At 33.3% G+C, this 27,974-nt stretch overlaps 3 protein-coding genes across 3 annotated transcripts; 2 read left to right on the forward strand and 1 right to left on the reverse strand.

The window, feature by feature from the left end:
- Positions 1–1,088: 1,088 nt before the first annotated feature.
- LOC120147117 (transcription factor MYB14-like) lies at positions 1,089–2,162 on the forward strand. The gene is made up of 3 exons (XM_039160560.1): positions 1,089–1,476; positions 1,591–1,720; positions 1,808–2,162. Exons 1-3 carry the CDS (start codon positions 1,350–1,352, stop codon positions 2,160–2,162), a joined length of 612 nt encoding a protein of 203 aa, XP_039016491.1. The 5' UTR covers positions 1,089–1,349.
- Positions 2,163–3,782: 1,620 nt separating this feature from the next.
- LOC120146943 lies at positions 3,783–5,400 on the reverse strand. Its single transcript, XM_039160421.1, has 2 exons — positions 5,111–5,400; positions 3,783–5,015 (listed from the first exon to the last, which is right to left on the reverse strand). Exons 1-2 carry the CDS (start codon positions 5,355–5,357, stop codon positions 3,994–3,996), a joined length of 1,269 nt encoding a protein of 422 aa, XP_039016352.1. The 5' UTR covers positions 5,358–5,400; the 3' UTR covers positions 3,783–3,993.
- A 17,513-nt stretch (positions 5,401–22,913) lies between these two features.
- LOC120146944 (equilibrative nucleotide transporter 3-like) lies at positions 22,914–25,250 on the forward strand. Its single transcript, XM_039160422.1, has 9 exons — positions 22,914–23,076; positions 23,167–23,271; positions 23,350–23,505; positions 23,599–23,742; positions 23,827–23,932; positions 24,117–24,289; positions 24,367–24,527; positions 24,619–24,877; positions 24,980–25,250. Exons 1-9 carry the CDS (start codon positions 23,035–23,037, stop codon positions 25,091–25,093), a joined length of 1,260 nt encoding a protein of 419 aa, XP_039016353.1. The 5' UTR covers positions 22,914–23,034; the 3' UTR covers positions 25,094–25,250.
- The last annotated feature ends 2,724 nt before the right edge of the window (positions 25,251–27,974 follow it).

The raw sequence follows: 27,974 nt of genomic DNA on the forward strand, positions 1-27,974 counted from the left end.
TTTCTTATGTGTTCGACTTTCTACTTGCCATTTTCTTTCCAGTATTCACTAATTACTTTCTTAAGCTTTTCTATTACAATGTTGAAGGATGCAGTGAGGGCAGAAAAAAGTTAAGAGAAGAGAGTGGAAGCAAATCGTTCGTCTCCGGTTGAGGCTTTCGTGTTCGTTTGCATAACCGACCCTAAAACGAGGCCCGAAACCTGCTTCTAAATCAAGGTTTGTTGTGAGATAATTTTAAGTTCTATGTCCCCTCGGAGTTTTGTTGTATTAGAAAATGTAGTTTGGTTTCCAACATGGATTATGAGTGGTTCTACCTTCCTCTTTTCGCCCTGGATGTGGGGTTTCATTTGTTGAGTGTCTTATTCTGTATCGACGGGAAAAATAGGTGTCATGGTGGTTATCCTATGAAATTTGTTTACTTTGAATAGTGTGGCCCAAAAAAATTGTCTGGGCCTTCTAAGTTTTACCAAGAGCCGTGCCAAGGGCCTCAAAGTCCTGAATTTTGGGCACACGACTGTCCTTTTGTAATTATCGTCGAAGACCGTGGTCAAGTAGGCGCTCACCTAGAGGCTTTATCGGTGGCTTTGGACTAAATGATGATGATGAGAATATTTTGAAAGAATTGATGCACTCCGATAATGCTCTGGGGCAGGAAAATGATGAGGCGATGGAGGAGTCATTCAGTGATGATGTGAACGAGGTGGTAAGGTTTTTTGAGGATATTTTCAAGGAGTTTGAGAGCGTAGGGGTTTGAGCTTCTGAGACCTGCAGCCAAGACATAACCTTTTTTACTAACCCCCCCTTGTAGTAAGTTTATTTGGTTTACCCCTCAATTTGAAGAAAATGAAAAGGATGCAACAAGCTTCATTCTGCAGTCATGGCATCGATGTGTTCATTTTATTATAACTTGATAATGGTTTAGGTTTTGATATATTTCGATTATCAGTCCGATCATATTTTATAACGATCGATTCTAATTATAATTATTCGGATTTGTCATTTGTGATTGTATTCTTCAAAAGATACTTCTACATGTGAGAAACGCTGTGTACTGATGACCTGAGCCACAAGACATCAGCAGCCTTACACAAGAGCAGTTGAATTTGTGAATCCAAATATTATAGCATTTCTTTTAACCATTTTCTTGACAAAGAAAAGAGTACACTCTTCCGAGGGATGTTCCACGAGGAATCTTCTTTTGCTAAGTAATTGTCCTGTTATTGGACTATAGGGACACTGAAACACGTTTTTCCACAGAATCATGAAAGATAAACTGAATCAAATCTTTCTATAAAGAGTTTTGCTTTTGGCATCAAGCTTCAAATCTGCATTAATCACTCATTGCAGAGATGGCAAAGTCTGATGAAAAGATAACTCTGAAGAAAGGGCCATGGAATCCCGAAGAAGATCGTAAGTTGATAGCTTATATAACTAGATATGGAATTTGGAACTGGTCACAGATGGCCAAACCAGCAGGTAATCTAGCGAAAAAATGCGTGAAAATAACCAATACCATAGAGAAACTGAAGTTTCTGGCTACTAATTTACACTTATATTAAGTATTTTTCATAGTCTTTCTTTGAGTTGTAGGATTGCAAAGGTCAGGGAAGAGTTGCAGACTTCGGTGGGTGAATTATCTAAGGCCTGGGCTTAAGCATGGGAATTTCACAAGGGAAGAAGTGGAAACAATACTTGATTTACATCAAAAGCTTGGAAATCGGTAATTGCTGAAGACTTGTAAAAAGTATTTGATCTGTTTCATATAATGAAAGATAAATGCTGTTGGATTTTGTGGTGAATTTTGCAGATGGTCAGTGATTGCATCAAGGTTGCCTGGGAGAACTGATAACGAGATTAAAAATTATTGGAATACTCACTTGAGCAGACGTTTGAAACACGATTTAGTGCCAAAAACTGAATCTTTTCAAATTCCCATCATCGAAACCGAACCGAAGAGCTCATCCGAAATTGTTCTCCCACCAGGAAATGCTCCAAAAGCATCAAATGCAGAAACCTCTGGTGCTATCCAGCTGCCTTTATGTAGCTCCAACCCTGCAGGGGAAATTGACAAAAGCAAAACATTTGGAGAACTTCAAAGCATCCTGGAACAATCATTCTCTGCACAGGGATCATACAAACACTACAAGAAAATGCACTTTTAATGACATTAAGAACGGTCACTAAAAGTATCAAATCTATTATTCGTCTATTCGCGGTATGATGTATCCCTAGAATTCAACAAGTTCATCTGTTGGTGTGTCTTTGAGGATAATTCATCTGTCAACGAAGTTTATTATTCGTATAGTGTATCCACAAGATTCAACAAATTTTTATGTTCGTATGTTGAGAATGTACACTATCTCCTGTTCGTATAATGTATCCATAGGATTCAACAAGTTCATTTATATGTGCGTTGAGAATATAAAATATTTCATATGTTCGTAACGTATCCTTAAGACTAGTCGAGCCGCAACTACTCGACAATCATACATACCCAACCAGGATTAGGTGGGATCCATTTAACTCGTAATTCCGATGCTTGTAGGATGAAATTATCAGCCTGCCGGAGGGAAAGGCAATTGAATAATTGATGAAAGCTTACACCCAGTTTTAGGAATATTTTAAATTTATTTTAAAAATTATTTAGTTTCGTAGTTTTTTTTTAATATTTTATTTTAAATAATTAATTTTTTAAATAAATAAAAACAAGTAATAATTGTTAGGATTTTATTTTAATTTCACTATTTCAACTAAAAAATACTTTTTATATTATAAAAAATAAAATAAATTATAAATTAAATAAAAAATAGAATCCAATTTAATTCGAGTTATCACAATTTTAAGTTATGAACCATTAATCGTTCAAATATTTCAGTTTAATTTTATTTTTGATTTATTCAGTTTCTTTATTATCCCTAATATGGAATCAAAATATTTCTGAAATATTTTTAGTTTTTTGAAGAAATTCCTCACACGATTTCTTTTTACCTAAAAAATCGGAACATAAACCTAAGCATCAAACATCTTATATAATAGTTTGGATGACAAGTATTGTCGAATATTAAGAATTATCATGCCAATAATATGTAATAAAATGTCTAGCAGAGCATTGGACCATTGTTAAAGACTCGAAGGTTAATTCAATTAACAAAAGTTTGAATAACCAATTAAGTTTTGATTTTGTGAAACATATTATCTAGAGAATCAAATAGCAATTGCATTTGATAATAGAGAGAGTAACACTAAAATCCTTATATATATAAAGTGATCCAATTATACCATGCAATTTTTTTTAGTTTTACACAAATTTAAGACGATTGAATAAGTAAAATTAAATGTTTGAGATTAACGATGAGAAATAATAATATATTTAAAGAAAAAAAATTATAAGTTAGTATCAGTCTTCAATTTTCATTCATCCAAATATCTTAATTCTATATAAAACGAAAAAGTTTTACATTAATGAATCATAATCATATATATATATATATATATATATATATATATATATAATCTTATAATAATAAAAAAACTTACAACATTAAAGAAAGTTCTTATATCGAACAACTATGTTTTTTCAATTCAACTTTAAAAAGATATTTTTTTGACTTAAAAGATAAATTAAAAAAGTTTTATAATGCAAATGATAAATTAAAATTTTATCATTATTTTTTTTTAAAAATGGTTATATTTTCAACTTAAGAGAAAAATTTATCAAAAATTCTAATTATACAACCAGTAACTTTATAAGTACTATCATGTACTTTATACAGCCGATAAGTGTACACTGAAATAATTAAATTATTAGAGATAAATTCAAGGATTCAAGCAACAAGGTATAACTAAAACAACAAAAAGGAACAATATAATACATATTTAGAGCAAAGCAGAGCTCGAGTTTTTTATACAGTTTGTTTCAAAACTCAAAACCCCCAATTCACAGTTTTAATTACACAAAAAGAAAAGGCGCTTAATTATAGAAGACATAACCGTTTACTGGCCTTTCTGGGAGACCCGACCCTGATGTGCATCCGACCCATTTCTGCCCTGTTCGTCTCCACCCGGAACCACCATTCCCGGGTAAACTGGCACGGGACCTGCATTTCTGACCCCATAATATATAGGTTGCTTCACACCATCAGGACCCACTCTTAATTCCTGCTCATAATGATCTACGACCGTGACGGGTCTGTATGCTTGACCCATACCAGGAACCGGTTGATGATACCCAACGGGTATTTGACCAGTTGAAATTGGATACTGCTGGACAAACTGTGGCCGGATTTGAACAGGATGAACCTGAGGATTTCCGGGTTGAACAGGACCCGGAACATAATAAATGGGTATTTGCTGCACGGGAGGAGGAGCAGGATAATGAGAATCCGGAACATAATGCCACAGAGGAGGATTAGCAGAATATGTCGTTGGCTGCGAAACGGGTTGCTCCACGAAACTCTCCGTTTGATTATGCTTAGACTCAAAAACCGGTTCGGGGTTATCGGGTTTAGTCTTAACGGGTGGGAGATCCGGCATTGAAGGTACAACCGGAGCTGATGAGGTTGAACAAAAAGGTGAAGAAACGACCGGGGCGGGAGAATCCGGGTCCGAGACTGAGACATTATCATGCAACTGCTGACGTGTACCTAATTTCGGGCCACGAGGTTGGACCTCATCGGAGTTATCCAACCCGAATAAATAATCGGGTACCTCCGAAACGATCGAGGAAACCTCGGAGCGGCCGCGTTCGAGCCCATTGGCTCGACTGTTTAGCGCGTCTAAGAACCAGTGCTCACGATTAACCGAGCCGTCCAAAAGCGAGCTGATACTACTGGTTCGTGAGTCATCGCCATTGGAGAAAAGAAAAAGGCGCAGCCGAGCTAGCCGAGGGTTTTGATTTTGTGCTAGCCGCTCATATTCTTCCATCATATTCTCGAGATCTTCGTCGGTAGTCACCGATATCAACGCATCGAGATCCTCGTTTGGAAGCTGATACTTAACACTGACGCTCGCAATTCCTGATCACAAAACGCAGTTAGATCAGATTAAATATGATGTCAAAACGATAACTAAACAGAAAATTCTCTCTTATTTTAGTGATTTATCGGATTGCCTGAGAGTTTGGAGAGCTTGGTGATGAGGGATGCGAAGGAGGTGGATCGATGGACGGCGACGATGCGAGTATCGCCGCCGACATAACGGAGCTGATTATCATGCGGACGGGGGAGGATCTTGCCGCCGAAACTGCACATGAAGCGTACACGTGTATGACCATCGTTCGGAGCGTGGTGTTCGGAGCGTGGAGACGACGCGACGGAATCGGTGGTGGAGTCCAACTCAGAGAGGTGATGCGATGACATGTTGATGGGTGGTGGCAGTACAAGTTACCTGATGCTATCAGAAGAAGAAAAACTTTAAACCAAAAAAAAAGGTTTTCTTTATTGCGTCGGATTCTCTGTTTGGAGAATGTCTGCGTCTGAAAAATATATACTAAAAACCCTGAATGAACTTGAAATGGCTGTGAGAAATCATATACGACAGACGAATTAGGACCCTTGATATCTCTTGATGAAATCATGCAAGCCAAAACCAATCGATTTTCAGAATCAAGATGGGCGGTGGTGGCTGGTGGGCCGCCCCTGGGATTCGAAAGGCATATTAAACAAAAACCATGCTCAATTTTTTAAGAGATTTAATGTGATTTTTAGAAAATTGTGGGATTAAATTAATTTTAAAAATATAAGAATTAGAAATATTAAAAGAAATACACAAGTTTTGACCAAATATGGTTGGTGGAATGGACTTGTTTAGTGAATAAAAAAATGAACTTTACCGTCCAAAGGATTCTAAGCCACTAATAATGATTTTGATAATGATTTATGGAGTTAGTTGGTAAGTAAAGTAATCAGTAGGTATCCCATGACGTTGAATTTGAACTCTACCGTCGAAAGGGTTCTAAGCCACTAGTTGCTGTATTTCTTACTCAATATTTACACCAATAATGGGGTTTTTTTTTTTTAATTTTCTTGCATTAAAACTGCCAACATACTCCAATTTTAACTCTCTCTTTTCTCACTTGGAACCGGCTAAATTAGGGAAAAGATTGGAAGAAAACAAATAATTAGAAAAATAGGATATTTTAAGATTAATTAGAAAATATGATTATTTGTACAGTAATCGATAAAATTATTGATATCTACAGCTAATTTTGTATTCTTTTATTTTGGAAATATAGATATCAAAATGAAAATATTTGAAAATTGATCCATTTAAGTGCAACCGTGAGTACAAGAAAATGAAATTTTGTTGGTGTTTGAACTATAAGTATATTATAAAATTTTGAAAGAAAATTAAAATTAAAATAATAAAAAAATCAGAAATTGGGTGTTTAATTTTGAATATTTTGATATTTATTAATAAATTTAATTATTTAATTTCTTAGTTTCTAAAAATATTATGATATTATTAGAGTCAATGATAGTTATTGGCTACTTTAATTTAGATGCAGTTTTTATTTAAATAACATACATCAAATTAAAAAATTATAAGAGCATAAGAACTAAAATAAATATTTAGAATTAAATTTAGTAGATTAAAGAAATAAAATTAAAAAACTTGATAAAAAGCTAAGAATTTAAAATTAAAGTGAAAATCCAGCCGGCAGTGGCTCCGCGGGCAAGATTACTAGTACTGCTGACGTGGGTTCGTGGGTGGGGCCTATATGTCAGTGTCTGATTGTATGTACAACGTGGCAACCCGTCATTTCCTTTTGTCTTTGACTTAATGGGTACCAACTTTCGGCGATTTACGCCCTCTAACCAAATATCTCTCTTTTTAGCACAGTTTGTTTTATATTTTTTGAAGTGTCACCCTTTCGGTTGAGGTGGCGAAATGCGCATCTATGGGGACACGATTTATCTGATTTTATGCTAAGTTGGATACCACGTATGAAAAGCGCATCCCCGGAGATACGCTTTACCTTTATTTTGATGATTCAGTTGCCACGCGGTATTTTTTTTAATAATAAAAATTTTATTTTTATTATTATTATAAATTAGTAATATATTATATAAATTATTTTAGTTATAATTTAATAATTATCGAATGTATTTTTTAAATATGTGTTAAAGGTAGAGTGTATTATCCACATTAATTGGATAGAACAACAGATGAAAACTAATTTTTATTTTATTGTAGTTATATGAAAAATGTATAAAATTATTATATTACACGTATGGTTATATTATTATTTTTTATTTTGATTATCGATCTATTAATTTGATCACTTAATTATTTAAATATTATCAATCTAGTCATCTGTTATTATTATTTAACCAAAATATTGATGCATAAGTTAATAAAATTAGTATAATTACACATTTAATCTGTTATTATTATTATACATTGAGAAATTATAGAAAATGCAATTACATTTAAATATTAGAAACAAAAACATTCATTTAAATATAATATTAGATTACATAAGGGTTAACGATTACATGATGATAATAGAGCTGGACATTTTTTTCTATTGTGTCCGATGTTTCTACAATGCCCGCATCGTTTTTGTTCTGTTGACTTCTCCCGAATATCCATATCACAATGTACTCTAGTAGATTTTGGACGACCTGAGTCCCTCAATAGCAATGGATCTGGTACAATTATAAGCCAAGTTTGATTCTCATCTGGGTCTCTTTCGTTTCCTATAGGCGGAAACTCAAATTCATATACCTTGAATACTTGTGAAAGTTGGTATACGGGATCAACATAATTTTTGTAGTCCAAATGCAAATGTGAGCAAGCTGCAATGACATGAGAGCATGGATATCTGAGTGCTTGAAAGAAACCATAATCGCACCACCTCTCATGCAGATTAACTCTGAAAGAGTTAGCTTCAATCCCTTGCAACGGACGTGGCATTTCGGTTACACGAAACAATTCACGGGTGCGAGAAAAATTTGTATCCAACATCCCATTTGATGCAGCCATTTTTTCTGTAAATCAGCTACTAGTCTTGGGTGGTAAATATGACCGTTTTGCATCCAAGTAAGAGCTTGTCCACCGAGCTTTGCAAAGAGTTGACCCAAACGAAAATAAGTCGTTTTGACCAATGTCGTGACTGGTAAATGACGCACCCCCTTTAAGGTTGAATTTATTGCTTCAGCCAAGTTTGTTGTCATATGACCATAGAGATACCCCCCGTCATACGCATTTGTCCACATTTCTTTGCTGATGTCCATAATGTACTCGTACCCCTTCTTATATTTGCCAAACAACTCTTGTAGCATCGACTCAAACCTTTGAGGTAAGAATTCGTAACCTAAGCCATAGGAATATGTAATAGTTAATATGAAGTATAAATAAGTAATACGAAAATGATAGAAAAATTAGGGAAAAGTAACATACACATCTGCACGACTAATTGACGTTCATCGTTTTTCTTGTATTTTCCATAATAGTTTACAGCAATATGACAGACACAATAACGATGTTGAACATGTGGAGGTCTATACATTGTACCCAAAGAGTCCATTGCTGCTTTTATCCCGGCTCCTCGGTCTGAAATAATGCATACTCGTTCCCTGGTGACAACATGTAAACGTAAATTTTTAAAGAAAAAAACCCAAGACTCAGTGTCTTCTCCTTGAACGAGGGCAAACGCAGCGAGAAGAATATTGCGGTTTCCATCTTGGACCACATCCAATAATAAAACTTGCTTGTATTTCCCATACAAGAAAGTACCATCAATTTGGACAACTGGTTTACAGTACTTGACAGCATTAATACACTGAGGGTAAGTCCAAAAGACATGGTAGAATTGGCAGCGATCACGAACCACTCGATCATTCACGTAATGATGTTGAGTTTTGAACTCAACAATTGTCCCGGGATTGAGTCTTTGCACAACATGAAACCAACTGGGCAGCTCGTTGTAAGATGAATCCCATTCGCCATGAAGTTTGCAAATGGCATTCTGTTTTTCCAACCAAGTTTTTTTATATGAGACGGTGTACCCATATTGTGACTGTATAGCAGAAATCAACACTGCAACAGCTATATGAGAGCTTTGCTTCATAATGGGCATGATTGCTTGACAAATAATGTTGGAGTCCAAGTTGGGATGATCCTGGTTTATACCTCTTGCACAACACGTATGAGGACTGTTGTATCTGGTTAGTTCCCATAAGTTGTTCTTCCTCTTCCTCTTTGATACACGAACCATCCATTGACATCCGTTGTCACGTTGGACGCAGTAGCAGACATATTTCTCTGTGTTAGATCGGTCAACTCGGGACTGAACTGAGTTACGAATAATGTAACTCTTTATTGACATCCTTGCTTCCTCATTCGATGCGAACTCCATCCCAATATGTAAATCATCGTCATTAACTGTTGATTGAAGTTCATAGTTGCCAACATCAGGAAGATCTGAAAATTCGGGCTCATACATTGCATCATAATCAGCCCCATACATATGTACAGGAAGTTCGACTGGTGTTGTATTTATCGGAACGTCATCCTCGTCATCATCAGAATGTACGTTAAACTGTGGTGAGTCAGGTTCAACGAATAATCCCGTTTCAGCACCATCTGCACCTGGCTCTCGAAGAGGTTCTTCTAGTGGAGATGATGGTTCCTCCGATAATCTAATGTTGAGGTCAAATAAGTTCCCGCTTGTATGTCCTCCCCTTGAACTTGAGGCCATTGTATCATGTGGGATGTGAATAGACTGCCGTCTCGTTGGCATTTCCATATGTAAGTCGAAAACATTGACAGATGAATGTCTACCCCTTGAAGTATAAGAGATGTTGCCATATGGATTATTGGTGAAACCACGTGGGTTGAGATCATAAGCAGTTGCAGGTGAATGTCTTCCTACTGAACTTGATGACATGTCATCTGGTGTTGGATCCGCCATTAATGATATGAAATCATTACAGATCAGTTGTGTCAGGCTATCAACTTGATCAGCTTGATATACAATGCCAAAGTGAGAGGAATATGGGAGACCACGAGAAGCACGAACCTCAATAAAAGACGCATACATTTCAATAAGAGATTGTGAACTTCCCATATGAGCATCAACCATCATAGAAACATCATCATCGTTTGAAAGCTGAAATGATGTATACGTGAGCGGAAAAAGTTCAGTAGGAAATCTGTACTGAAGTGAAGATAGTCTTCTCCGGCCTGCTACATGAATCTTTAACGAAATTTTTGTTATTAACTCCTCAAGAGTGATGTTTCTCTTTAAGGTTAAGGGGATATAATGATCTGACTAGAAAACAACCCCCTCTTCAGCTTGTTTAATTTCTCCATCATACAAAACAACAGTAGAAAAATGACTCATTTTCAGAGAATAGAGGATTGAGATTTTTGAGAAATTTAAAGTTTGAGAATTTCAAAGCTTGTGAACTGAAGTTTGTTTTGAAAGTTTATAATGCGTTGCATATAATAGTGTCTATAACCGGGGTACTATTCACGTGAAGGCGCGTTCCCGGGGGCGCGCCTTCCATTATTTTGTTAGAGAATATGTTATCATTACCCTATTATGTCACTTATGTCCCCCGGGAACTATTCATATCAATACCTATTATTCCTTAGGGGATCGTGAAGGCGCTTTCCCGGGGGTGCGCATTCCATTATTTTGTCAGAGAATATTTTATCATTACCTTATTATGTCACTTATGTCCCCCTGGAACTATTCATGTCAATACATATTATTCCTTAGGGGACCATGAAGGCGCGTTCCCGGGGGGCGTCTTCCATTATTTTGTCAGAGAATATGTTATCATTACCCTATTATGTCACTTATGTCCCCCGAGAACTAAGGATGTCAATACTTATTATTCCTTAGGGGACCGTGAAGGCGCGTTCCCAGGGGGGCACCTTCCATTATTTTGTCAGAGAATATGTTATCATTACCCTATTATGTCACTTATGTCCCCCGGGAACTAAGGATGTCAATACCTATTATTCCTTAAGGGACCGTGAAGGCGCGTTCCCGGGGGCGCGCCTTCCATTATTTTGTCAGATAATATGTTATCATTACCCTATTATGTCACTTATGTCCCCCGGGAACTAAGGATGTCAATACCTATTATTCATTAGGGGACCGTGAAGGCGCGTTCCCGGGGGCGCGCCTTCTATTATTTTGTCAGAGAATATGTTATCATTACCCTATTATGTCACTTATGTCCCCCGGGAACTAAGGATGTCAATACCTATTATTCCTTAGGGGACCGTGAAGGCGCGTTCCCGGGGGCGCGCCTTCCATTATTTTGTCAGAGAATATGTTATCATTATTCTATTATGTCACTTATGTCCCCCGGGAACTAAGGATGTCAGTACATATTATTCCTTATGGGACCATGAAGGCGCGTTATCGGGGGGGCGCCTTCCATTATTTTGTCAGAGAATATATTATCATTACCCTATTAGGTCACTTATGTCCCCCGGGAACTATTCATGTCACTTATGGTGAAATCATGTAAATTATAACCAAAATTTAACTTCTTTTGGAAGTTCAGCAAGTTAAGGATAAAATTATATATATAGATAAATTTAAGTTCATAACTTAAATTAAAACGTTACGTGAAGTTTGAATAAATTAGATAAAATGTTATGGATAAATTAAATAAATGTGAAGTGATAAGTTTATTGTGACATTGAAATTGTATGGAATGAGCATCGACATGTTTTTACGAATAAATGTGAAGTTATAAGTTGATTTTAATGTATACGTTTTAATATATATGTTAATGATAAAATCATATGTATGGATAAATTTAATTTCAATTTAAGTACTGTGAACTATAATTGGAATATAACTTTTAATTTCGAATACAATTGGAATATTAACTTGAATTTAATGTTGAATTTCGAATACTATAATTTATATTTTAAATTTAAATTTTGAATAATATTATTTGTATTTTAATTTTAAATTTTGAATACTATAATTTGTATTTTAAAAACATTTATTAAACATTTAATGTTAAATTTGAATAAAAAATAACATTAAAAATATTGGCAGTAACAACCATGAAACATTTAAATAACATAATCAAATTACATAAATTTCTGAAATATAACTATTTAAATAACATTAAAATACAACTGGATCACCGATGTCGTCTTCTCGAATGAGTTCCACATGGCGGTGGTTGTCTATTTCGCAGAGGATTTCTTCGTGGAACTTGTTCTTCAGTCTCCTCATCTTCACTATCATCATCATCGGTATTTTCTTCATTTAGCGTAGATGACGCTGAAGGGGCTGAAGGGCCTATATAAAATAACAACCCTGGAGGAGTGCTAGTAACCATCCCACCGCTCCCCGGGAACTGTGAAAACTGTGGAAACATTAGCATCGATGTCTGTGATCCAGATGGAGATTGAGGTGTCTGAGGAGAAGCACCAGCAGCCAAATAAGATGCATATGAACCATATGTTGAATCATTAAACATAGTCGTATATGCACCTCCATATGGTATAAAACTCTGCAGGCTAGGCATGTAACCTGGCGGGCTAGGAATATAACCCTGCGGGCTAGGAATGTAACCCTGCGGAGATGACATATGAACTGGTGGGCTTGGCATATACCCCTGAGGAGATGGCATCTGAAGTGGAGGGCTGGGCATGTACCATTGTGGCATCGGTGGATAAGGATGTTGTGGTGGGACTGATGCAGAACCGGTAGCACATTCTCTCCGTCCATGCGTTGGAGGACGATGATATTGAGACGGTTGACGTCTTTCTCGGCGCCTAGGAATGCTAACCCCTCATGCTTCCGCCGAAAGTAGAAACGGATTCCCATTTTCATTAAACCAGTCCATATAGTTATCCGTAATCATATGACCAGTTTCAGCATAATATTGTCAAGGGGCCAATTGTGCATACTGGTTCTCCCAATGCGCAATCCAATCTTTGTGTCTCACCACCCAGTTAACATCTTTCTTTCCTCGTATATCTATGTTATGCACGTCGTCTAAATTCCTAGGTGCTCCAGGAATATATTGCGTACAACCATACTGACGGAGCACGCGATCAACTAGATGCCACTCAATAATAGCATAACATATAAGAGGTATAACCGATATCCAAACCTTTAATGACCCACCAAGGTGGGGTGAGATGCAAGCCTTCACTTCATCGCTCGCATAAGGTATCCATTGAAACTGAAATATAAATATACAATTCAAATAAATAAAATATTCTAATTATATCTAGCATTTTTAATTAAAATATTAATATTTAAACAGGTGTAAAAACATACCTCAGATCCAGCTTTTGTATCAATAAGTAGGCGAATTTCCTCTAACCCAATAGGTATACTTCTATGGTTCTTTCTTTTCATCGACCACCTATGAAATATAATATAAACTAAATATCACCCGATTTAATTAAAAATATTTAAATCAAATTTTAGTTCGATAATTACTTCAACAATAAGGGGAATACGTATGGTTCATTCACGATCGGGCATAAGAAAGGCATGCAGAACCACGCCCATGATTGCAGAAGCAGGAGACATCCACCGATAGCAGTTTTCTTATAATTCGTCGCCCGACACATTTCTCTAAAGAGAAATACCAAAACTGCAACGCCTCAACTATATCTTCCAGCTTCATCAAAATCGATCAGATGCCGCAACCACATACAATGCACCTGGTTGCGAGATTTGTCGGGCATCAATATTCCTCCAATTATTCGTAGAATATATGCCCGAGCACATGCCTTTGCTTGATCATCTGAAGCATTTTCATTTAAAACCTCAAAATTAGCTTTCAACCAAGATAAAATTATTATACCTCCATTAAACTCTGGCGGAGCAGCTCCAAGATAATCAATGCACATTGACTGCCAATCACCATCCGCCATACCACACATCATATTTCCGTCGACGAGAAGCCTCAGATGCATAGAAACACCCTCCAATGTAATTGTAGCCTCTCCACATGGAAGGTGAAAAGTGTGTGTCTCGGGCCTCCACCTCTTAATCAATGCAGAAATTAGGACAGGTTCGAGTTTGCAACCACCAATGATTGTTGCAATATATCCGAACCCGACATAAGCCAAAAATGGCAAAATACATTTCGGTGTCGGTATACGTGAATTTTTAATAAATGTCTCTAAAATACGATGAGTATCCTAAATAATATGCATTATAAAAAATTAAAATTAATATAAATTCATAATAAATTTAAATTAAACATAACAATAAATATTAACATTAATTATAAAAAAAATATTATCATATCGCTAAAATGTCTGGAGATATGGTCAGCATCCAATCGCAGCAGCATTTCACTTTCCATTATAACTGTAGACAAAAAATAATAATTAGCACAAAAAATAATTAATTAATAAATTTAAATAAATAATAATTATATAAATATTATTTTAATAAAAAATAATATTTATATAATTATATTAATATAAAATATAATAACTATTTAAAAAAAATAACTAAAAAATAAATTTATTACCATTAATAAGAAATTTAAAACTCAAAGATTTAGAGAATTTGAGTTATATAAGAAAGGAGAATAAGATTTTGATGTGAAGAATGAGAGGGGGTTAAGGGGGTTTATATAGGGGAGAAAGAGTGGTAGTTAGGGAAAAATCGGATGGGCATTTAAGACATTTAATGAAAGACGTGTCCCCGGGGATGCGCCTTTCACACGTGGCATCCAACTCAGCGTAAAATCAGGTAAAGCGCGTCTCCGGGGATGCGTCTTTCGCCACCTCAACCGAAAGGGTGCCACTTCGAGAAATATAAAACAAACGGTGCTAAAAAAAAGGAGATATTCAATTAATGGTGTCAGTTCAAATCGCCCCACTCGCTTTCTTTTATACTTTCTTCACTGCCCAATCGATCGTATCTCATCCAATAAATAAATGATAAATTAGGAAAGTTTTACCGTGTGGTATGGTTAATATATTGTTAAGAAAAGATGTTATCGATTTTGTTATTATTTTTAATAAAATTAGTAAAAAAAAATACTTAAAAAATTATTATTTATACCTAAAATATTAATATTTTTTAACATATCTGGTAAAGTGTCCAATAATAACAAAATCAGTAAAAAATAATAATATTTTAGGTATTGCTTTATCTAATATGTTAATAAAATTAGTAAAACATCTAATAATAATAAAATCGGTAGAAATAATAATATTTTACGTAACTTTTTACCGATTTTGTTAAAAAAATATAATAATAAAACCGATAGTATATTTTCTTAGCCGTATATTAAGCCTATCGCATGAGAGACTTTCCCGATAAATTATCTTAATAGTCTCTTATATTTTCAATAGGATCAATTTTAATCATTGGTTTAAAAAAAGAGTGATATTGATTCTTTATTCGATTTTAGTCTCTTTTTTTTATTGTTAACAACCGGTTAATCCAATAACAAAAGTTTAAATTGATAATTAAAATATAAAAAAATCTACGTGTATTCTTCTTTCTTCTTCTTCTTGGCAAGTGTAAACTATAAAGGTAACTATAATCAGTGATGTCATGGAAAATAGTGCAGCTATTATTGTTTTTAGTGCAGCTTTATTAGGTTAATGAGAGTTATCGTTGAACTAAAATTGAACGAATCAATAAGGTAAGAGATTAAAATATTATTTTAAATCAATAATCAATAATCAAAATCAATCAAACAAAAAATATGAAAGATCATTCGTCTAGTTTACTCATAAATAAAAGCCAAAGCCACTAACGGAAAAGGAAATAGCCATGGGACCTTAAAAATAGGGTAAACTACATATTTGGTCATCTAATTTTTAGCGTATTGCTCTTGTCGGGTAACTCAATTATTTAAAAAAATCAAATAGATCATTGGCTTTTGAATTTTACTCATTCAGATCAGTTGATCATTAATTCATTCACGTCTTTTAAAATTGCTTGGCAAGTTTATGCAAAAACACCTTAAACTTTCATCTCAAACTCAGATTTTGAGATTTCTTCTTATTCATGTTGCTAAAATATTTTCTTTCAAATTTAAATGAAGAAATGGAAATCGGATATCGGAAAAAATTAAGATCAAATTTTTTATTTGAGTTTTATTGATATCGATGAAAACTAAATTAAGAAAAAAAGATGAGATGAAGTAGAATACATTATGGTATTAGTTACATAACAAACAAGATCGATAACGGTTGAACGATAGTAGAAGCACGTCGACCATGAGGAAGAATAAAAATAAAATTTTAGGCTACTTTGATTAAAGAAAGGCTGAAAAAAAAAACATTTTGGTGCTAGCCTTAGAGACTTAGTGTATGAGTTACCTAAATGAATACAATTCAAAAAACATTTATTAATAAAATAATCCTTAAATTATGAATGAGCTGACCTAACAATACCATTATCAGACTGGACGTGAAAGCCAATCAAGTTCAATTAATTAATCTCTATTTGCATGAAATAATTTAGAAAACGTTCTTGCTGCAAACAGCATCGTAATTTGATATTTGGTTAGTTGATTCTAGAAGCTTAAAATAATAAATAAAATAAATTCATTTTTTTAAATATAGATCATAGAAGTTTATCTTCATGTTGATTCATGGGATGTCTTTTCTCCCTAACCATTAAACTACATTTGCTTTAAACATCCTTAATTCGTTATCAAACCTAGTTAGCTACCCGTGCTTTATTTATAATTTGATTTCAATCAACATGTGTACCCCAAGTAATTCATAATTCGAGTTGAGTTTGGCCTTCTCCATTGATTAACTAAAGTAAAATAATAGTTTTCAAAATTTACCAAAATCTCTATAACCCTCAAAACCCAACCCAAAATATATTATTTTTTTAGCTATTGACAACGCTCCCTTCAACCATTGAAATTACTAGATGGATTCAAAACTAATGTTTAAAAGTAATATAGTCAGATATTTCATAGAATCTGTGTATTTGATAGATAGGTTGCATGTATGCATAAGATATCAAATATTAAAATAGTCTCACACCACGAAATCTGAATATTTTGTTAATTTTAGGTACACGTATTTTTGACTTGAATGCTACTAAGGCTACATCGTTTAAGTTAGTTCCCATAAAGTCACATCTAGGAGTTGTCAATATGGCACAACCAATCAATGACACACAGATACGTAGGCACGTAATAGTTAACACAAGGTCATCACATGCATGTACAAACAAATCAGACCTTCAAATCCAACTATTAACATTAGATATACTTTGGTTATTTCCTATGTTTACGGCTTTATTCTATTCATGAAAGGTCAGTTTAGGAGGACCAGTTAACTAAAAGGGCTTATTGGATCGAGTTAACCCAATACAGACCCAAAGAGTCTAATTTAGCCCTAGAGTTCTGAATCTCTAAGGCCCAATTTTAAAACTTTATGGTAGTTTTGATACCCTAGAGCATATTGTTTAGTGAGTTTTGAAACTCTGTGCAAGAGTTTATGAATCCTGCCCTGATTCCAAAATTTTCTGATTAAAACACCTAAGTTATGTTCGCGAACACTCCAAAATGACCTTAAACCCAATTCAAGATCCCTCAACCTCTTCCTGCATATCAGATAAATATATTAGAAATTTCAGATGAACTTTAAACACATAGATGCACTCTAAGCCACTAAAGGAGCATCATAAACCAAGCTAAGCTACCATAAACACAACATACATCATATCAAACAACTAAGCAATCAAATTACACTATTCAAAATTACTTTATCTTTCCTGCCCTTTAATCTTGGAGGACTCTTCAACTTCTCTATATTCTTAAATCAAACAAAAATTGATACAAAATGCTATCTTTAATACCATAATGCAAAAAAAAACACACACACACACACACACAACAACAACAACAACAACAACAACAACATTTTAGGAATACATTAGAAACCCTACCAAACTCACTCCCACCTATTTGTCAAGCCTAAACTCTTCTTCTTCTTCTTTTATCTTTGATTTCATCTTTCTATATACCCAAAACTTCAATGTTGAACCTTCAACCATGAATGAAGATTCTAAATTCCCTTAAAATACCTATTGCATATTTAATTAAAATTAAGATGTTGAAAGTCCTTGTATTACCTAACAATTTAACTAACATAGATTTAGAGAGTAAACTAGGTAATAAAAATTCCAAACTTTAAATTATTCAAAGGTCATACATGTGTTAATCTAAGCTTTAACTAATATGCACATGTGTGTATTGAATTTGCATTGTGTTTTTAATATTAAGATCAAGTGGAGGAAGTTGAAACTTTTAAGATGAGAATGAAAGAGAAGGCAAATGAGTAAACCGACAAATCTTAGGCAACACAAGCTTCGATTAGGTGAGTATAGTCACGGTTGAATTTATTTGTTGTTTTTTATGTTATGATAGTGTTTGTATATGTATGTATTGTGTAAATTGTGTTAACCGATTATCAAACATGTATATCGAGTTTCAAATTTTATATAAATTCGTTAAGGTGTGTTTATATTGAATTTAATGTGAAATTGTCATGTTATGGTATACTTTTGATTAATTTCATTGAAGACGTGAACATGTTGTATGTATTGATAAATAAACTAATATATTTTCATAACCGAAAATGAAATTGAATTATGACCTGGTTAACTTATTATCAGGTATAATTGACTTTTCATAGGGTTCATTATGCATGTGTACGCATTATACTTCATTGATAAGGCAGAGGGATGAGTCGTTCTTAATTTGGACTTTGTGTCTCAGTATGGCGAAGGGATGCACTGTATATCTAGACTCGAAGTCACTAGTGAGGAGTGATCTGTTATCCAAGTAACTCGTAAAGGTTTGGCCCATAAAGCTTAGAGTTCTTCCAAGGGGGCCTATGGCTACTAATTTTGACATTGGGACGAAAATGTAGTAATTATCAGCAGAAGAAGTGCCATACAAAGAAAACGTAGCTGTTGTGTCATTGGATTGTTGTGTGGTCCGGTTCTTATCACAATTAAATGGCCATCCATGTCAACTGATGTGGTCTACTTTTTACGCTAATAAATATCTATACGTTTCGTTCATCTCTCGATGCATACGCATGCCGAGGACATTCATAATTAATGCATAATCTTTTATCTATATATATTTTAACTAATCATGATATTTTTAAATTAATATAATTATAAAATTAGTTGTTAATGTTTATTCAAATATTTATTTTGTTTTTTTAGTTTTCAATATTTTAACTTTTTAATATATATGATGTTAGAAGAAAAATATTAATTTATTAACGATTAACATATATTATCGATGTGATATTTTTTAAAATGTTTAAATAATGATGTGACACATATTATGTTATCATTTTAATTGTTATGATATATGTCACGTCATTATTTAAAAAATCGCAACAAATAATACGTCATCATTTTAAATGTTGCGGCACATGTCACATTATCATATTAAATGTTTGACACATGTCACGTCATCATACAATTAAATGTGTGAAATGATATTAATAACATGTGTTGACTTTAATTAACTAACGATTTTTATCTAATTTGGATTGTTTTGACAAAAAATCAAAATATTAGAGTTAAGATACTCAAAAAGTATGAGTTAAAGTATTCGTTTGTACAAATGTTAGGACTAATTTTATCATTATAATTTTTAATTTTTAAAATTTTATTATAATCATTAAATGTTAAAATTAAAAATAATTAAATTTACAGCATAACTAGATCACAATTTAATTATAGTTTGTATCAGGATTGAAATTTAAAATATCTGTTAATTTTTTTTTTTCAATAAAGATGTGGGACACTATCCATAAAATTGAGAGGCGTTTTGTTTCTTTTTATATGCATTTCAACTCCACCGTTCACATCCATTAGTGAGAAAAAACAAAGCTTATCCTATTTTGATATATAATGGGGTAAGGGGAGATAAGATAGTAATTTGTCCCAACATCAGGTTGAGAGCAGTTTCTGTGGAAGACTTACGTTATGAATTAACTTCAATAGGACTCGATCCTATGACCACAAAATTAAGAGCCTCTACCAACTGAGCTAGACGGACAATTTATCCATTAGTGAGAACTTGAAGAAAAAAAAAAGCATGCCTTATCTGCTTGATTTCCTCGTACGGCGGATCCCCAAATTATACTGCCACCAAATATTTGCTGTCATTGTCTTCTTCACACCTTACACTAAACCCTAATCTCAAAATCATATAAAAAGTGTATTCGTGATTATTATAATTTAATTGCCAACGTGATTATCGGATGAAACATTTATTTTTCTATTTTAAACTTTAGTGCTCTAATAAAGAAGGCTTAATCATTTTAGTATTTAATATTTAAAATTATTAAATGTCTGCCAAATTATTCTATTATAAATATTCATTAAAGGACTAAACTATAGTTATAGTTATAGTTATAGTTATGTTTAGGAACTAAATTGAATATTAATATTTTAGTAATGTTTCAAATCATCAATTTAACGTCAGCTGACGATAGTGATAATTTTATTATAAATTGATAAAATTAGTGATAGTAGTTTAGCTTTTCAAACTTCAAGGATGAACAAAAAGAAATTTATTTGAAATTAGTGACCATTGTTACAGTTTTCCCACAAATTTTGTAACAAAATTACCAAAAACAATTATAGCTGAAAGTTTGTTTAATTTCTTTTTCTTTTTTAAAGAGGGCCACCCACCCACCCTCAATCAATTATAATCAATAAAGAAGATTGCTTTATATGCCATCAATCGTCAATCTTTTTAAGCTTAATATATATATGTTTAAAACGTCACATGTTAAGATGTAGTAAAATTAATTATGAATCGTCATTTAACTTTATAATATTTTGTTATTAAAAAAACTTTATAATATTTTGAACCCTTCCTTAAAAAATATGAGTTAATTTTATCGTATGACTTTCATTTTAAATTGGTTTCTAAACTTTTAAATATTTCAATTTCATCCCTAAATTATTACTATCATTCTAAAATAGTTCTTAAACTTCTAAACATTTAAATTTCATTCACAAACTATGACATTCATTCTAAATTGATCCTCAAACTTTTTGAACATTTAAATTTCATCCCAAAATATATGTATATACTAATCACATCATTTGTTAATAAAATCGTTAACCCAAGTTATATTATTATATGTTTGAAAAAAAAAACAAAATTTATGTTAAACTATTGTTGAATCTAATTACATATTTGGACGATTTTAGGGATAAAATTGAAATATTCAAAAGTTTGGGGATTGATTTAGAAAGAGGGTCATAGTTTATGGATGAAATAGAATATTGAAAAGTTTAAGGACCCATTTAAAATTAGAATTATAATTTGGGGACATAAGATGTAATTAACTCAAAAAAATATTTTAAACTCATTGAGTAGGGATGGGCATGGGTAGGGTTGGGTTTCGGTCAATCCGACCCGACCCAAAAATTTTACATCATTCACCCGACCCAAAAAATATATACCCTTCACCCGATCAGAACCTAACCTGATTTTTTTTGAGATAAAATCCAAAATCGATCCGACCCGACTCTAAATAATAAAAAATATTATTTTTTTCAATAAAAACAATGATTTAATTGAAAAAAAAATATATATATAGAGGGATATTATTGTAATTATTCCTAAATATATAAAGTAAATTATATTTTTTCTCAGGTCGGGTCAGGTCGGATATTTTTCACCATAAACTCGAACCCAACCCAAAAATCACCTTTAAAAAGCCCTACCCGACCCAAACCCGAATTTTAAAAAAACCTAAATCGATCGGGTTGGGTCATTCAGAACCCATCGGGTTCGGGTCCCATGCCCATCTCTAAGTTTTAGTGATTAAATGAAATAATATTTTTCCTTGTGTTCGAGTAGTGTGTCTGCAGGGTGTATGTGATGTATCAATATTTCAAAAAGATTATAAATAAATATTACATTGTTATCACTCTAGATTATTAAAAAATGTTATAATATATTTTTTTTCTAAAAAACTATTTTTATAAATAATCTAAAATATAAATTGTTTTCAATAATTTTATTTAATATATATATAAAAACCTTTAGTTTAAATAACATCCAATAAATTCAAGAATTTAAATACCTTAATTGAAGTAGCAGCAATCAAGCATTGATTCCATTCAAAATAATATTTTCTTTACTAATTTGATTAACATACGAAGAATCTTTATATTAAATTAAACAGAATCCTACTTGAAATTATTCCAAAGGATCTATTATTACCTTCGTTGTATTCTCATGATGTAATTATTACTTTAACTTTGCTGACACCATTTCAGGAGGCGAAAAATGTTAGAAAATTAACATCTGGTCCCTCAAATTTTTAAAGATTTTAATTTTACCCTTACAATTCTCATTAAATTTAAATTGTTGATGTTTTAATTGAGTTATTTTTGAAGAAAATTCTCATTAAATCTCAAATTTTTTGAAAAATTTTAATATACCTTCAAATTATTTTGTCAAATCCAAATGACCATTTCACTATCTTCACTTTTGTCAACTTTTATTTCATAAACACAAAACCAAGATTCTTTTTGATACACTTACCTTTTTCTCTTCATCAAGTCAAAATCATAAATAAATGAGTACATTAATTTTCATTTAATAAAATAAAGATAATGCATTATATATATAAAGGATATAAAGAGAATCCATGAAATGGATCCCAACATAAATAATAATAAAATTTTCAGATTCCTTCTAATAGTAAGCAACTTTTCCTTCTTGGTTTTCACATTTTGCAGTCCACAGCGTACATCATTTCATTTTCAGGCTTTCACACTTTATATTATATTATCCACTATTCACACTTAACACCATCCCGTGAAATTAAGGGTCAGCTCTTTATTTTTGTCATTTTTGTGTGTGTATAATATAATATATAAAATATATTTCCATTATTGCATGTGGCCGGCGTTGCTGTTGATTTATATATATATTCTATTTGAAGAGCAAAGCAAAGCAACCCCTTTGTTTCTGTTTTGACAGAAACTTGTTGCAGAATTTCACTTATTGTTCAGTTTTCTCGATTCTGTAGGAAGCAAACATGACTATTGCTGATGGGGGAGATTCGCCTACAAGGCTTGAGGTTTGTGCTTTTCTTCTTCTTTAGTTGTATCGGTGGAATTCCAGATCATTCTTGTTTTAATTACACCATTTTGCTGTGGAAATTCATCAGGGAAAGGTTAGTGCCATAATTGTCTGTTGGCTTCTGGGGTTTGGATCTCTTGTTTCATGGAACAGTATGCTGACTATTGGAGATTATTACTATAATTTGTTCCCTGTAAGTCACCCATTCTTACTCTGTTGAAGCTAAAATTTGGGGCTGTTGGTCTAATGATAATTTTGTTTGCATTTCAAGGACTACCATCCTTCCAGGGTTCTTACTCTGGTTTATCAACCTTTTGCATTCATAACAATGGCGATATTGGCTTACAATGAATCGAAGATAAATACCAGAAGAAGGAACATATTTGGCTACTTCCTTTTCTTTGCAAGTACTCTCATGCTCATAGTGGTAAAGTAAACTACTCCCATATTTGCATACTGCATCCTCTTGGTTCTCCTATAGGCTATAACCTTTACCTTTTTCCAATTTTTTCTTTTGTAGATGGATTTAGCCACATCAGGGAGCGGAGGAATTGGACCCTTCATTGGTATATGTTCATTTGTTGCTTGTTTTGGTGTTGCGGATGCCTTTGTTCAAGGTGGAATTGTTGGTGATTTATCTTTCATGCTCCCTGAATTTATCCAGGTCCGTTTTCTTTGCCTTTTTTGATAGTTTTATGTAGGTTTTTCAGCAATAGGTTTAACTGTAACAGCTGGTTTTATCATTCAGTCCTTCTTTGCTGGTTTGGCTGCATCTGGTGCTGTGACCTCTGCTTTGAGATTTATCACGAAAGCGGCTTTTGAAAAGTACGACAATGGTCTTCGAAAAGGGACAAGTATGTTCTGCGTATATGTTGATGTATTCACGTAACATATTGGTGCCATTCATTGTTGCAATTGTTTTTTCATAAACTTACAGCCTACAGGGACATCTTTATATATTTTGTGTTCTGATGCCAAACTGTAAACTAAACCAAGGATTTGGAGTTCATTAACTCTTTTGTTTTTTTTTCTCTGCAGTGTTGTTTCTAGCTATATCTGCATTTTTTGAGTTCCTTTGTCTCATGTTGTATACATATTACTTCCCTAAATTGCCAATTGTGAAGTACTTCCGGTCGAAGGCTGCTTCTGAAGGAGCAAAAACTGTGAAAGCTGATCTTGTTGCGGCTGGCATCCAAACAAAAGATGACCAAGTAAGTGCTGGAATCTTATTCTAACATGGCATTTATCAAATCCATTTTAACAATTCCTAATCTTATAGCTGTTACAGTATGAAGACAATGCTGATCAGGTTGATAGGTTAAGTAACAAGCAATTATTCCTTCAAAATATAGACTATGGGCTTGACCTTTATCTGATATATGTCTTGACATTGTCGATTTTCCCCGGTTTCTTGTACGAAAACACTGGTGAACACCAATTGGGTTCATGGTAAGTACCTAATGGTTGGTATCTTTTTAGTTATATTGACTTGTCTTGATAGTACCTTACAATGAGTACCTAATGGTTGGCTTGTCTTTAGGTATCCACTTGTGTTGATAGCAGCGTACAATGTGTGGGATCTGATATCAAGATATCTTCCCCTTGTGAAAGTCTTGAAGATAGAGTCCAGGAAAGGCCTTATGATTACAATACTTTCTCGTTTCTTATTGATCCCGGCTTTCTACTTCACCGCTAAGTACGGTGATCAAGGTTGGATGATATTCCTTGTATCGTTCCTCGGTTTAACGAATGGTCACCTTACCGTCTGTGTCATGACTGCAGCACCTAAAGGCTACAAGGTTAGTGACAGCATACTCATTATCAGAATGAAAATTGTTAGTAATATTAATGATCTCTAATGAACACCTGTTGTTTATTTTTGTGTTCTTTCTTATTTGCAGGGACCAGAGCAAAATGCTTTAGGAAATATACTGGTACTGTGTTTACTGAGTGGAATATTTTCAGGGGTTGCTTTGGACTGGTTATGGCTCATTGGTAAAAAGAATGCCTTTTAAAAGATAATACTTCTTTTGTCAATGGATGAAATTTCAGATTGATGTTTTTAATTTGTGATAATCATGGTTGATATGGCCATATCTTTCTATATCTTTATTTTATTGTTCAGTACAAATTTTTCAATAGCAGAAATTACCTACAAACTGATTCTGAGAATGAAATTTGAGGATGCATGTCTTCATGAACAAAGTTATCCACCTGAAAGAAGAGAATTATGACATCAACGATTACGTATCACTTGCGAATTTTACGATAACCATAAACAAACCAGTCAGTAGTTACCAGAAGCATCTTCAAATGTGCATTAGTTCTCTGTGCCGGTGCAACTCGTGCATATGTCAAGCCAAGAACACTGGGCATGCTGAGACATCGCCACTGCTCTGCCGGCAGAGAGAAAGCAATAGTCCATGGCAAAAAAACCTCGAAACAACACATCCTTGGCATTTTGCAATAATAATGGAGGATTCCCCCTAAAGATGAACCTATAATTGGAGTGTACTCTATATTGCGGCAGTTGCAATCCATCAGCAACAATTGACAATTGTTTCTTACTTCCTACAATCCAAATGGGTCCTAATGATTGTATCGATTTCATTGATATATTATTGTCCGAGATGTATTCTAGATTATATAGACTTATGTGGCTATATAGTAAATATTGAGCCCAACCCATTTTTTAGCCCCATTTAATATCCCATTGACCCAAGACCCATAAACCATCAATCTAATTTACTTTGCTTGGATTGAGCCATGCATCTCATCTCCATCTCCACCACATAAACTCCATAACGTCACCCCAATTTTCCAGTTCTGATTGAAAAACATAACCATAAAGTATGATTTTACACTTGCCTTGTACAACCCTTTATCAAACACCATTGCTATCCAATCCTAGAAATCATCAAAAACTAACCAAAACCCAGACCAGCTTTTCACCGGGCAACAAGTTGTTTACCACAAGAAAGCTTGTAATAAGAGGATGTAGTACTGGCCAAGGAGGTGAAGATTTGAAGAAGACAGAAAGGAGGAGTTTCCTTTCACTAGAAGAAGGTGGATTGGTTGAATTATCTGGTTTAAGCACTCATGAAAGGTTCCTCTGTCGACTAACGGTAAACCCTCTCCTTTAATTTTCCAAGCTAGATGGACAATTTTATATTAGTAGATAAGTTTATAATATATAAAAAAAATAAATTATCGACAGAAAATATGAAGAAAATATTTTAAAAAGGACAATCGCCCCTCGGTGTCTCTCCAAACATCCCTGATATTAATATGATCAATATGTTATTTAAGAGCAATTGGGATTTGTTTGCGGATATCATCCTTAAATCTACTAAGAGTTGTATCAGAACAGGAAGGATGTTCGATTGAGGAGTTGAATGCTGGAAGGGTATGTGACTGGTTCGTGAAAGATTAATTGAAAAGAGAACAAGACATAAATTATGCAGTTCTTCAATGGGATGAATCTGAATTCCCAATTTGAGACTTCTGTTTCCTGCTTCATTGCTCTTTGGTATGGAACCTATGTAAATGTTTTGGATGGCCAATGGTGGGTCAAATAATCTATATATTTTTAATATCAATTGAATTTTAATTCATATTAATATTTTAATTTATTTAAATTAATAATGCACTCACGCTGTAGATGAAATGCTCGAACTTGAATCCTCTAATAAAATTAACATTTTCTTTTATCATTGAGATCTTCATTTAAATCTAAATTTAATAACATGGTATTCAAATTAATTGGATATAAATAGGTGAAAAACAGATCTAGAATATATTATTTGCTTGGTAATGAAAATTTAAAGAATAATATTTATATTTATTTTAAAATTATTTTAAACATAATTATTATATTATTATTAAAATTGTTGATGGAAATAAGTGAGGTGTATCATACGATAGTGGTTTATTTTTTTAATTTGATAAATAATCGTAATCGGTATAAAGATAATAACAACCTGATGATTTTAGATTATAGGAATGAAAGAGAGAAAGATAACGTGAGAGATAAGATTTTGTAAGTAAATAAAAAAAGGAAAGGAAGAGTCCTCTTTTTCAGCCTTTCCCCAAGGTATAAATACTCTGACTACCAGGAGGCTAATGTCATACCAATGATATGATCACTGTCTATAGGTTGTCTTAGAGAAGATGGTTACAACTGTTAGATCAAATTTATCTCTGTTAAACCATATGATTCGTCAGAGATTTAATTGAGGTGGTGTTGTTATTTAGGATAACCAAATTATATCTAATGTTAATAGTTGGATTTGAAGGTCTGATTTGTTTGTAAATGCATGTGATGACCTTTTGTTAACTATTTCGTGCCTATGTATCTGTGTGTCGTTGATTGATTGTGCCATATTGACAACTCCTAGATGTGACTTTATGGGAACTAACTTAAACAATGTATCTGTGTGCCATATTTAGTTAGGAATTTGACTAATTAATATAGATATTAAAGAGATTTGTTAAAGAGTTTTTCTAATTTAACCTACTTAATCCACATCGTTTGAATTCGAATCATATATCTTTCTTGAAGGATCTATAATCTCATTCTACTATTAAACTAATAATTAATTTTTTACTACCATTGATATGTAACTGTATTGATTTATATTGATGTGTAGCTTTATATTTATGTTATTTTTAAAAAGATATTTTAAATTTTAAAACATAATTCATTGGTAACAGTAACAAATTTTAAAGATGAATCGTACTGCAAACATACAAGAAAAAGAAACAGTTGACATGGAGAAAACCTAGCTCTCTCCTTATTCATGGACTTAGGTACTTCTTTATATGTTGAACGAGCTGCTTAACATTGTTATGCAGTGCCGGCGATACAAAGCCACTGACCAACAAAGAGCGAATCGC

Source organism: Hibiscus syriacus, unplaced genomic scaffold (genome assembly GCF_006381635.1).
Source record: "Hibiscus syriacus cultivar Baekdansim isolate YM2019G1 unplaced genomic scaffold, ASM638163v2 tig00110933_pilon, whole genome shotgun sequence".
Classification (NCBI taxonomy): domain Eukaryota; kingdom Viridiplantae; phylum Streptophyta; class Magnoliopsida; order Malvales; family Malvaceae; genus Hibiscus; species Hibiscus syriacus.

Coding starts and splice junctions, on each gene's coding strand:
- LOC120146944 (XM_039160422.1), top strand. CDS start 23,035: ATGACTATTGCTGATGGGGGAGATTCGCCTACAAGGCTTGAG. Junction 23,272..23,349: donor ATTACTATAATTTGTTCCCT/GTAAGTCACCCA, acceptor TTGCATTTCAAG/GACTACCATCCTTCCAGGGT. Junction 23,933..24,116: donor TGGTCTTCGAAAAGGGACAA/GTATGTTCTGCG, acceptor TTTTCTCTGCAG/TGTTGTTTCTAGCTATATCT.
- LOC120147117 (XM_039160560.1), top strand. CDS start 1,350: ATGGCAAAGTCTGATGAAAAGATAACTCTGAAGAAAGGGCCATGGAAT. Junction 1,477..1,590: donor ACAGATGGCCAAACCAGCAG/GTAATCTAGCGA, acceptor TTTGAGTTGTAG/GATTGCAAAGGTCAGGGAAG. Junction 1,721..1,807: donor CATCAAAAGCTTGGAAATCG/GTAATTGCTGAA, acceptor TGAATTTTGCAG/ATGGTCAGTGATTGCATCAA.
- LOC120146943 (XM_039160421.1), bottom strand. CDS start 5,357: ATGTCATCGCATCACCTCTCTGAGTTGGACTCCACCACCGATTCCGTC. Junction 5,016..5,110: donor CAAGCTCTCCAAACTCTCAG/GCAATCCGATAA, acceptor TTTTGTGATCAG/GAATTGCGAGCGTCAGTGTT.